This window comes from Buceros rhinoceros, unplaced genomic scaffold (genome assembly GCF_000710305.1).
Source record: "Buceros rhinoceros silvestris isolate BGI_N320 unplaced genomic scaffold, ASM71030v1 scaffold3649, whole genome shotgun sequence".
Taxonomy (NCBI): Eukaryota; Metazoa; Chordata; class Aves; order Bucerotiformes; family Bucerotidae; genus Buceros; species Buceros rhinoceros.
The window spans coordinates 35,394-48,445 of NW_010430762.1; the positions used below are offsets into that span (position 1 = coordinate 35,394).

At 37.8% G+C, this 13,052-nt stretch overlaps 1 protein-coding gene across 1 annotated transcript in view; it reads left to right on the forward strand.

Moving 5' to 3' along the window:
- Window positions 1–2,142: 2,142 nt before the first annotated feature.
- LOC104499610 (homeobox protein MOX-2-like) overlaps window positions 2,143–13,052 on the forward strand; it is a 14,073-nt gene continuing 3,163 nt past the window's right edge. Inside the window, exons 1-2 of the mRNA XM_010143137.1 lie at window positions 2,143–2,254; window positions 2,430–2,602. Coding sequence (XP_010141439.1) covers window positions 2,143–2,254; window positions 2,430–2,602 — 285 coding nt within the window. The remainder of the gene's footprint in view (window positions 2,255–2,429; window positions 2,603–13,052) is intronic.

Consider the following 13,052-nt stretch of genomic DNA (forward strand, 5'->3'; position numbering starts at 1 on the left):
TGGAATTTAGATGCTAGCTGCATTTGCAAAATTGGGAATTCAGCACCATGAGTATTAACCCAAATGATGACTTGGCTTCTTATGGTTTATGTTTTCCTCATGGAACCATTTGCTTGCAGAAAAATTGCTTGTGTTACAAGTCTCATTCACTTACAGAGATCAGTATCCTCCCAAGAGACGTCTGGGTGGTTACTCCTGAAGTTTTTCCCAATGGCCATTCACAATAGCAGTAGCTACCAACGTTTTATACTGCTGCATTTCCAGGCTTATGTCTTAATTTCTAGTATTTAATTTTCAATATGGTATCAGTGTCATCTGTAGGTGCATTACTTTTTTCTGAGGTTGTAACCTTTGGTTTGGAAATCAGTGAGCCATGGATCTTTCTTACAGCAAGTACTGATACAGGGAGAATTCTTGGCTCATGGCTTCACGCAGGTACAGGTTTACTAGGACAGTTAAGAGGACTTTAGCAATGACGTGTGTGAAATACATTTCTGTGTTGTACTGTAGATAAGGAGTATGCACACCCACCTGCTTTCAAACATGAATGAAACACATGTCAGTGTGTGGTATAAGAAGAGTAAGTCTGAATGCTAAGAAATCTAGTATTTTCAGTGATTCATTGGAATGCTGATATAGAGGTTTAAGTACTCAAGTTCAGGTCATCTACATAGTATTTGGACCTTATAATGAGGTGGCACATGAGGAAGTTTCAGGGAAGAAAAGCAACGTGCATGTTCCTGCAACGGAAACATTCAGAGAGATGTTAGAGTGACTGTAGTTTGCCAACCAGTATGAAGAAGGAAATGTGAACTTCTAGGTTTAAGGTGGTTTTGATGTGTCAAGTTTTCTCTGTTGACTTTGGATAATGGACCTTGGCCCACACTGTAGTCAATGGGTGTGCCATCTAATGGGGTCATATCCTAGAAAATCCCTGCTCCAGCTGTGGCTGAACAGCTCCCAAACCCACTCAAAAACTTTGCTGGATACCCTCAGTCATACAACGAGCAGTATACTGCACATTTGAAGCAAATTTCTGTGTGTCACGTCAGCAAAAGTTAAGAGGTTTGGTGATTTGAAGCCATTAGCTCTAAAAGTTTTTAAATTAATGACTGAGTCAAGCATCAACAGTTCTCATTAAAACAGAAAAAAAAAGTTCCCTTCCAAGCAACAGAGTAACTGACAAAAGTGGAAACATTTTTATGCCTTTATAAATGTAGACAGTTGACCGTAGTTTTGAAACCAGACTCACTGGCCAGTTGGACAGTTTCAGGCATGTCGATGATTCATCTGACACAGAGTTCCAGGGAGTGATTTCTTGCAGGCCTGTTCATTTGGATGTTGATGCAGGTTTCTATTTAAATCAGCAGCTGAAGTGTGAATTTATCTGTGACATTTTTAAGATGGTTCATGAGGCCAGAATTTGACTAATGATACTCCTACCAATCTCCTGCTAATTTTGGATTTATAGGTGTTGTATCATACCCAAACTTATAAATGTTTGGACTTCTTTTTTTCCCCCATTCTCCTTCTCTGGTTTTCATTTTTGCTTTTCTTCTTCTTTTTAAATTTTTTTTTTAACAGTTGGATCTCTTTTCATTTATTTATACAGACTTCACTGACACCAACAGAATGACTGTCACTGAGTTCAATATTGTGGTAGTTTGGCTCAGGAACAAATATACCTGTTCCTGAGAGTAAAAGGAAACAGGAGAGTGGTAATGATTCTTTCAGCAAGGCTTCTCTGATTGTGGCCAAAGTAATCCTTAGGTAATAAGCTGTTGTGGTAGCAAATATCCTATACTGGTAACAGTTGTGGCATAACATCCCTGCCTGCACTGTGGCATGAATTAGGAGCAGAATCCATTATCATACAGGATGTGCTCACTGATTTCTTCTTGATGTGTGTTGAATTTTCTGTGCTTTGCTTTGTGCTTTGGACTAAAGCTTAAAGTGTATTCTTTACAATAGAGCTTTGGCTTAAGGTATTAGTGAAATGATAGGAGAAAGATTCTCAAAGTATTACACATTAAGACACTAAGCAACTGATAAATGTCCTGTACTGGTTGGATGCACTGGTTGGATGCCAGAAGTGGGAAGGAATTGAAGCTTTGCAGAAATTCTGCAGAGAACTGTTAGGAAATGAAACGCTGCAAAGGCTTTAAGCTAAAGTTTGATGTGCGTAAATGGAAGCAGCAGCTCAAGTCTGTCAGAATTACTGGTGCTTTCCTGATTTACAGTGATGAATCCATAGGTATGAAAGCAAGAGTGAGTTTCTGAGAGAAGAAAGTTTGAAGACTGTAACTTAAGCACGTTGTTATCTTTGGGCTTGTTTCATATTTAACTAGTTTAGCTAGTTTCGTATTTGTCATTAGTTCCATTTTTTTCACCATTTTTTATCTTTCTTTCCTTTTTTTTTTTTTTTTTAGATTCCCAAGAAGGAAACTACAAGTCAGAGGTCAACAGTAAACCCAGGAAGGAAAGGACAGCTTTCACCAAGGAGCAAATTAGAGAGCTAGAAGCAGAATTTGCTCATCATAACTATTTGACCAGGCTGAGGCGATATGAGATAGCAGTAAACCTTGACCTCACTGAAAGACAGGTACTGTGCAAAACAATGGACTCTGAATGCTTGCCAGATATTTACTAGCAGTTAGTAGCTCCTCACAGTAGAGCTCTTGTTTACGTGACTAGTAGAGATATCAGATTGACTGTTTATAGCAAGGTTGTATACATTTATTATCTTTCTGCTCTGCAAGTAATTTATATTTTCATATGTACCAGCTTCAGATTAGCTTCATCTAGTAGGCAGAGATCGAAGATAAAAGCACAAGTAATATATCTGTCAAACTGGTGCACATAATTTCTAACCGGCCCACACCGATGTGGCTGAAATGGTAGGTCCCAAATGCTGCATGCACAAGCAGTTGATTTGCCTGCATGCAACAAATACATCTTGTTTTAGTCTTTTTAATATATGCAGTTGCCATTTGTCCTGAATTTCTGAACATCCTGTTTGCAGATGGCAGCTAGAATGGGAGCACCAAAAAAACTGGAATGCAGGCATTTTTAAACACATTTTAAAATTATCTTACCCTGTGCTGCGAAAGAGAGGAGACAGTGGAATTTCTTATCACTGTTACTGGTTTTCTGTTCACCAAACCCTGGTCTGGGAAACACTTCTGCATGTGCTCAGGTTTCATCATTCAACACACTAAGTAGGTAGTCAAGTCACATTTCGAATAATAATTACATCAACATATGCATATAAATAATGTGTTTTAGTAAACACATTAGAATACTGTACTCAAGCACACCAAATCTGATTAAATAGTACCTACAGTTTTATCATTAAAATTAAAAGCTTTTTGCCCACTGATAGACACTCCACCTTTCTTCAGGAATCCGTCTGAGCTTGAGGGAATGCTTTAGACACAATCAGTAAGATGATACATTTAAGGGAAGCTATCAAAATAGCACCGTGATTTGTGAACTCTAGATATGAGGAGTTCCACGATTTTCTTGAGTTTCAAAAACACCTGCTGTAAGTAGACATCTCAGTGAAAATCCAGCCTTTTTTATATATGTGAACACACATTTGCTCACACAATCAAGTAAACCAGTTTTTTTCTTTAAAGGCTTCTAGAGAATGGCTGTCTCTTCCAGGTTGTCAAGAAGAAGCCAGTAATTTCTCTTTTGACTTTAACTGTCAAACAGGGGTCATATAACAAATACATTTGTTGTATTTGTAAAGCACACCATTTTGTATCAAACGTAAAAAATTGATAAAATTTTGCCTTTTGTGTTGTCACTGACTAAGGCAAGCCAAGACAATTAATTAAATTAACTTCCGCACTTTTGACAGGTGTGACAGGGATGAATTCTTGTCTCAGCAGCAAACATAGAATCGGTGTGGAACTGAACAGTGATAAATAAAAAAAAAAATCTGCTGGCCAATTTGACAGCAACCAGTCAGCTGAATTAAGAAAACCTATCCCTATATTTAATAATGGTGAATTTGGCCTGGAATTTAACTATTCTTCCTGATAAATTCTTTATTCTTTCCTCCAAAGATCAGGTTGAGTAGTACAACCTAATGAAGAGACAGTTCACTATCCTAAAGGAAACAGTTAAACGAAAACCATTTAACATTCTGAAAAGGGACAGCTGAATTTTGTCTCTGGAGTAGAAAAGACAGCCTGTGCTACACAAGCGCAGAAAATTCATGGGAACACTTGCTGTTTTCTAGCTGGCACATGAAGTTGTGGTTCTAAGCATTCTGCTGATAACTGTGATAACTTCTACAGAATTATTATTAGTCTATCTAATTACGTAACCTAATTCTTCTCCGCTTCCCCAGATTATAACAGAATGACAACTGGGCTGCTAGAGATAACTCCCTTCCTTCCTTCCTGCTTCCCTTCCTTCCTTCCTGCCTTCCTCCTTAAAGCCACCCTTGCTTGGAAAAGGAAGGCATTAAGATTTTTAGCTCGATAGAGTTCAGTCCTGTATTTTGCCACAATAAAATAGTCTGAGAGAAAAACAAACAAACAAACAAACAAACATAAAACCTGTATTGTTAATTGAAAACAAAAAGAAAATTGAGAGGGAATTCTGGACATAATTTTTAGTTTCTGAATCACACCAAGACAAATAATGATGTCACTTTCAATGTCGTCAAGTGGAAATGACTCTTTCTTAAAACAAATATGTTGCTTTGATGAAAAAATGGTGGTATTATATAGGCATGGAACTGGGTGTGGGTTTCCATGGTATATGGCAGTCTTCAGAAGCTGAATGGAGTAAATTAGAAGGCTTGACTCTTCTTGTATACTTGTTTTACGTGAGTGGCTTAGAACAAACCACTCCAGGGTGCACCTGGTGTGACACTAATATTTCTTTTTTTCCAGTTAAGAGACTGAACTTATATTCAGGACCTGTCTTTCCATCATTAGCAGAATGAATGATTATTCTGGAGCGGGATAGCAGAACTTATTTTTTTTCCTTACTAATGTTATTACTTGCTTTTACTAGCTGTCCCAATGGAGGAGATCATATTTAATAGCTATCTCAAACAGATGCAACAAAAACAGTCCTTTCTTTAAAATTATTATGACTGAATTAAAATATATTGATGGAATTCCAAAAAAAACCACTCCCAAGTGCGGTAGCATTTTTAGAAAATTGCTATTTCTGGAACAGTTTCCACAAAAGCTGCATTGCAGAAAAAGGTACCTGATAGCCAGTAGTTCCTTTAAATAAGTGAACACACAAGTGATAACCTCGATCACATCACATGCTGTAGATCTATTTTTGTTGAAAGATCCCTTGATCTCTCATGAAACACTGCATTTCCACACAGAGAATTGAAACTTGCTTCAGATAATACAATGACAAAAAGTAGCAGCGGATATTGGGTGAAATAACAAACCTGTTCAGAAATAGGTTTGAGAGCAGATCTAGCCCCTGATGGAATGAATTGTTTAGTGTAACTGATTCTACTATGTTTTTTCAAAATGATAGGCATCATATTATTCAGAGGACAGAAGAACAAAAGATAACCTGGGGAAAGTATTGCTGAGCCATCCTAGATTTACAACTTGCAGTTATTTCCCAAGATGTGAGATAAATCAGGTAGCCTATTATCTTAAAAAAGCACTATTTTCCTCTTGACTATAGTGATAATTTCAACCACATGCCACAGCTTAAAAGAGATACTGACCAACTAACACTTCATAATTACCTTTCTGGCATTTAAACAAGCTATAGAAAAAACCATACGTCTGGCCATATTTAAAAAGCTATATAAGGGTATTAAAGTTTTCTGCAGTCATCAAAGTAAGGCTCCATTTGACTTTTGAAACAACTTGCAAGATCAGTTCAAACATAAATGACTCATGGAAGACCATTTCACAAAAATAAAATGAAAAAAAAACCTTACAACATACGGATCAGAAGGAAGTAATCCTATCACTCCCTAAAAAGGAAGCCTGAGTTACAAGACAGGAGAATGAAATGAAATAAGTGCCTCAATTGCCTAGATGTTAAGAGTGCACTCTGCGAGCATTATAAGCACATCTGGTGGTAGGATGGCTCTATTATGGTATTGTAAGAATTCCATCAGTATAGGTACATATAATTCCTGCTCCATCTCCTATAGAGTGCACTCACAATCCCTGCTTAGCCAGCAGTTAATAATTTTCAGCTGGCAGGCTTCTATTGTATTTTGAAGAGCCAGTTAAGCTAAAAACTATCTTAGCTCCCTAGATATTTGTAACCTTGACATGCGCATTCTTAGCTTTTTTGTACATCCAGATAAACTTGGAGAAGATTCCATGCAAACTTTTTAATATCTCACTGTGGGATGAGGAGAGGAAGCAGCTGCAGTGGGGTATCAGAGGCGTGGCAAAATGGACATTTTTATGGAGTTGGTCCTGCCAAATATAGAAAGAGTAGGAGATCTTTCCACCTCACAGGATCTTTTTGCATGGAGCTAATCAAAGGACCTAGCTAAGGTTACCGGAATAAACAGGCCAAATATGTAATACTTCTGTTTGCCAACATAAACGGAAAATCCCACCTAGTCAGATTAAATTCTGCTGATGGCAGTGAGAAGGTTTCTTTCTTCTTAACTTGAATTTCCAATACCACCCCCCCCTCCCAGAATCCATCAATCATTTATAAAAGGCTTGGAGCCATTGATTTTGCAGAGACAAAGGACAAAATCTTGTCAAAATGAAGAGCGTTTTTTCATCTGTGTTTGGCTTCCACATATCTGGTACCAACACAGGATGAGAGGCAAAGGAAAAAGTTTGTAATGGCTTTTACTACCAGAAGGAGAAGCAAGCAGCATTATATTTAAATACATTTGGGCAATGTTGATATATTATCATAAGCCACACTGTATCAGTGCATTGTTCTGACTATACAAATAATAAATTACGTTTTCCATTAGAAGAGTTTTGTCCAGACCTGGTTACCTCAGTCCTTCATCACAAGTGACTTCATTAAAATAATTTTCAGCATCACAGACCTTAGGGAAGGCTAATCACTGCATCTTTTTAGACTTGAGTGGTAAGGTAAGTGTAACTACCCTTAGTCAACTGAGTGAGAAAACGGAGTTCAGTGTATCTCAATTAGGTGTTTGTTCTGAACCACTTCTGGAAGAGAGTATCTCTCCATGCATCATACAGCACAACTAGTTTCCTACTTTAGGAAGCTAGATTTCTAATGTTAGGTGGTGAAACTTCTCCTCCTGTAAACTTCCCCAAAAAATCAAACAATGGTTTGATAGGACAAGCTTGACCGTATCTGTCTGATTCACTGTGCTGTCATGTCTTCTCTGAAAAGCAGCTGCTCATTCCAAGCCTCCCTGTGTCAAGTACTCTATACACTATAAAAATGAGCCTGTGTGGCTTGAAATCATTTGGGTTGTTTGTTTTATTTAAAGTAACACTCTTAATAAAATAAAACTCACTAAGACTTTTATATTTGTCTTGAGCAATATAACTACCAGCAGTAAGAGTTACTGTGCTAACTCAGTTTGTTCTTTCTTAGGAAAGAATGCTCCTGGCAAACTTAATTATAACTCATGCATATTTTAATCTGTACAATAATTCTTTTTTTAAGAAGTACATGGCAAAACTTCAAACAGCATATTTAATTTTGCAGCAGTGATTGAATTTGAACAAGTAATTCCATGTGCAAAGATCCAAGTGCCTCAAGCTGTTAGTTGTGAATGGACCCTACACCTGCAGAGAAACCCCGTGAGGTTCTGGGTGGGGAGAAACCTTTGTCTGTGCCAAACAGCATATGCAATAGAGACAGAAATGTTATCAGGTCATACGACTGCTTTTACAAAGTGAATAAGGGTCTGCTTAGCTAGAAGTCCAGAAAGATGCAGCCTCTTCTGTCACCTGTTTAAGGAGATAGGATCTTTTTAGGTTTGTCATTTACGGTCACTTTAAAAAACAGAGAGTAGAAATCAGTGAGGAATAAATAGTATTGGAGAGGTAGAAGTGAACACGTAGAATAATGGAGATTTTTTTTTAATATAGAAAAGTATAGAAACTCTTTCTGATTTCACTAGTTTCTCCTCAAGGCAGGCTCTGCTGAAAACAGCTGCAGCTTCTTGAGGCATACTCGAACTTTAAAACTGGGTGTTGATTTTGAGGCTATCAAAAGGGTCAGGACTGACTTGTTTTGGAAGGCAAATGGTCTCTCCAGACCTGAAGTAATGAACTGTAGAACTAGTTTAGGTGAATAAAAATAAGGGTGATTCTTACTTGGGCACAGAGATGGTTTCCATAGCCATGTAAGCCCTGGAGGATTGTCATGGGCCAGTCAGAGGTTGTTTTCTGCCAACTCCTGCTTCTTGACATTTGTCTTTCTTGTTACTAAAGTAGAAGCAGAAAAAAGCATCTACATACTCAGCTAAAAGCCAGTCTTAATTACTCACCATCTTTTAACTTTCACTCTCAGCTGATGTGTGCAAAATAGGTGCAGAATGATGCATGTTAGAATTCTTTTCTCATGAAATAAAATGCTCTACATGTGAGTAATTAATTGAAGTAAATGCCCATACAAAGAAGAGGAAAAGTTTCACTAAATGTGGTCTTTCCCACAGGTTTTACGCCATGCACTTCTTTTGTAGGTTTCTCTATGTATGCAAAGAAATTGGATGAAGGCAGACTTTAAAAAGATACAGTATAGGAGAATAAGTTAGAGGGAGTTCTAAAAGCAGCCCCACAGATTGCATTTCTTTGCCTCTGGACAAAGAGAGACTAATTTTATAAAAAATACTCTCTTAGATTATGCATGACAAGGCAGTGAGAGAAAGGAAGCTGAAATAGTGTGTCCCATTCTGCTAAGGTATATTAACCCTAAAAGCTAGTTAAGAGAGGTTTTGAATAGGAAGGGTTAGCTGTTTGATTGTGAAATTAATTTTGAAGATCACTGGTGGAGAATGTGGCAGTTCTTTGGATAGAATAGAGAGTGGTAAACTGAGCGCTCTCAAAGACTTCTGAAACTGGAATGAAATACTCCTATCACTGCTTGCCTCTGAAATATAATGTCTATTCCAGCCCTGTCTAAATGTGGGAGGTAGAAAGGAGAATGTATCACCTAAGCAGTACCCAAGCCTCAACTGACTTCTGTGTAACGAAAAACCAGAACTCACTCCTACACCTTCCTGGGTGCCAAAAGCTCCAGCTGTCCTTTGTGCACCTGCCAAAATCTCCCTTTGCTCAACAGCTGCTGCAAAGTACTTGTGCACATTCGGTGCAAAGTCCTGTAATGTAACACGGAGGAAATTGCTTTAAATCACTGAGCAGGTGACTTAAGCAATTTTAATCACAAAGTTCCAAAGAAAAGTTAGTTTTTTTCCAATTGATATATTTTGGTACTATTTCATAATAACTAAGAAGACACTTAAAATGCAGATTTATTTAAACCGGTTTTAAGCTCAAAATATATTTCACATTTTTAGGAGGGTTTGTTTGGAATAGAAATTGGAATACCTTTAAAACATATAAAGAAGGAAATTAAGTTTAATTGAATAAAACTACCTTTACTTACGCTCCTATGTATCCATCATGACTGAAATACAGCTGAAGTATTTAAAATCTCATGTTATCTTTAGTTAGTGAACTGATGACTCTGACTAGCATTTCTCTAAATATTTTAAACTAATGGATTTCATTCTTCCAACCCTTATATTTATTCATAGAAAAGCAAGTAGGAATGTAAAACCAGAAAAGTTTCTTTTCCTCTTCTAGTCTAAGTTTGTTGAATAGACTATCATGAAAAAATCTATAGATGCAAAACCTATATATATGCAAAAAAGGTAAGTTTCAGCTGTACAACATTAGTAATTTCTGAAAAGTTCAGGAGTTTGACTTTCTTTAGAACCTGGCAACATAAGTGTACTACCTAAAAATAACAGGAATGTTTCCAGAGCCAAAGAAAGTTGAGAAGTAAACTTGGCAGTTTTTTTAATTTTGAAAAATCAGGGTTATTTTTTGTTATCCCTATATTTGCCTGTATTAGTGGAAAGTAAATTGAGATTAAAACAAATAATAAGGAACAAAAATGGACAATGGCTGACCAAGGGCGGAACATTTAAAAGGGTTTGTAATTTGGTTGTCCTGACGCAACATTTAGGTATAATAAAACATGCAATTTGGGATATAGATTTCTAAAGACTCATACTTCGAAATATGCATCCCTTATAGCAAAATAAGAGTTTCAACTGGCACAGTGCTCTTGTTTCTAATTTTTAAGGTTTGCAAGATATCAGACCTCAAATTTTAATCTCATGTGGGACTCATGCCACTAAAACCTGGAACAGAAAACCTAATTTTAGGAAAGAATCTTCCATTACAGAAAAGAGCTTTTTTAAAGAAAAATGTCTTATTACTTAAACGAAGAAAGACATCAGACAGTGCAGCTAAAGTAATTTGAATTCAATCATGCTTTTTCAGACAAGAATGTCTTTATTAAGAAATACTAATTAAGTATAGAATGTATCTGTTTAGCATTTCTCTGTAAGTACGGAATGCTAAAATCCCATCCCAAAAGGATTCTGCATTCTACAGAGCATGGTAGAAGTCAATTATTCTTAAATGTGACTGAAGTGCTTTGCTGAAGGAGTATTAAATCAGAAGTTTAGGTGATATACTCATCTGGAAACAAAATCATCACGGCTTGGCTTTGCGAACGAAGATCTGGGAAGGGCTTTTCCCACGCTCATTGCAAGCAATGAGTGCACCCTTCGGGGCTGCGTGGTGGATTTTTTAGGTGAGGTGCAGCGTGCGTGGAACTGGCTCCACCCTTTACACCTGAGGTTCATCTGCCAGGGCCTAGCGAGCTTGGACGGTGACAGCGAAGTCCTCAGGTCATAGGTTTGTTTAGAGTGTCCTTCTCTTAGATGATGGATGCCTTACAGGGCTAAACGAGCTCCATCTGCCCGGGTTTGCAGTCAGAGTTGTCCTTCTCCTACGATGGCTGCCCGAAGGCTAGTGAGCCCATCCTGCCCGTGGTCACACTTTGTCTGACCCTTCAGTTGAGACCTGTCTGGCTTGGGAGACCCCACCGGAGGCACATGCCACCACCAGCACAGCTCTCAACTCCACAAGGGCACACAAGCTCTTTCCCCATGGCAAGGGGGTGCCCGTGAAAGAGTCGCTGCTCTACCTCCGGACATCACAGACCCGGGCACGGGGCAGCCGGGACCTGCCAAGAACGGGAGTCCTGGAGGACTGGAAACAAAATGGTGCATTGATGTCCACATCATGAAGTTGACGTAAAGATAAACACGCAGAACAGCACATAATACGGCCCTTAAGCCTGCTAAGGACCTATATATCATAAGTATATAATGATTACTTTAGCAGAGTCTAACAAGGTCAGCCTCCATGTTTTGAATCTCCTCCTGTGATTCCTGCAGAGTAGACCTTAAAATAAATTGGTCACAGCAAAAAACCATATCTTGTACATCAAGAGATGCACAATGTTAAATCATTTATTTGTATCGTAAGTAACAGTCAAATCATCAGATGTGGAGATGCAGATGCTAAACAAGTTGTTGACTAAGGGAAAAGAAACCGTGCTCTCGTGCCGGTAAGCAGATGTGCTCAATAGACTGGCTCATAAGTGCTGATTTAGAAACAGCTGTTAATGCTGCCATCATCTTTAATATAGTTCCCTTCACTTCCTTTGTTCTCCATAAATATATATGAACCCTATATACAGTTAAGTTGTGCTGTTCAGAGGGTGGAGATGAGGGAGTGCGTTTTAAGAAAAAATAGGGAGTCAGTATCTGATTGTGGAGGTGGTGAGCACTCTCAGCTCCTGCTGGACCAACTTTAGACTTGAAAAACAGCATTAAAAGGTTCATAAAACCTACAGTATCGAGTTTGTCCTAGTAATCTTTAAACCACTTCAAAAAGATACTGTTTTTACAAAAGTCTTCTATGGAACAAGCTAGATTTTTCACTGGAAAAAAGTTCAAGAATTTTTCAAGTTCACATCAGGAAGGGCTCCTTTTATTTTATTTTTGTTCTTTTTTCACTCATTCCCTATTTCTTTCATTCTCTCTCTTCTTTTTGTTTCTCAGGGTGTTTTGTTCTGATGCATGTTTTGTGCAACACCCGTATCTTTCAAATGGCTTGTGCATTTGAAAAGCACAGATTTCCATGAATCTAGATAAACTGACATTCTGAAATGCTTCACACAAAGTTTGCTTCGCTTCCTTCCCATTACTTAAATATAGATGGATCATGTATCAGTATCAACCATACCCTCCATAACTGACTCTTCAGCTCCAAAGGAAGTTCAGAATTCCAATATCTAAATTTGATCTCTTGAGGAAATAACAAGTGAAGGGCCTGTCTTATATTATTAGCACACGAGTGTAAAAGTCTTCATCTAGAGTCCACTGAACTCTATGGAAAAACTTACACTGACATTGGTGTACTTTATATCAAGTCAAAAGTGGATTCCAGTATTTTATAATGGAGGACATGAAGAAATATATATAAAAAATACCTAATGTATTCCATCATATAAGAGTCCTGCTGTACATTAATGCAGCAAATGACATCAAAGTAAACTCGTAATATTTTCAGTGATAAACTTCACTATAATTGATTTCTTGCTTTTGAAAATAATGTTCAACATACCAAATAAATAATTTTCTTATTTGGTATTCTCTAAGTAAATCAGATGGAAATTATTTGAAGTCATTAACAAAAAATCCTAAAGACTTTGTAAACTTTTTTTTTTTTAATTGTTACCATTTTCTCTTTATAGGAAGCCTGACAGGTTACGTGCCAGTCAGTAGTATATATTTTCCTGTGGGAGCACCAGGGTTACTCTCCTCCTCCTACACACAACGGAGGGCATGCAAAGGCAGCTGCAGTCCCTTCAGCCCTGCTTTCCTCAAATGCCACGTTTCCCAGGCGGCGGGTCATGTGCAGACGTAGCATTGCGTGTTGGATCCTCTCTTGAATTTATAATGTATCCTGTGCTGTAGCTTTTTGAAGACACTCTTT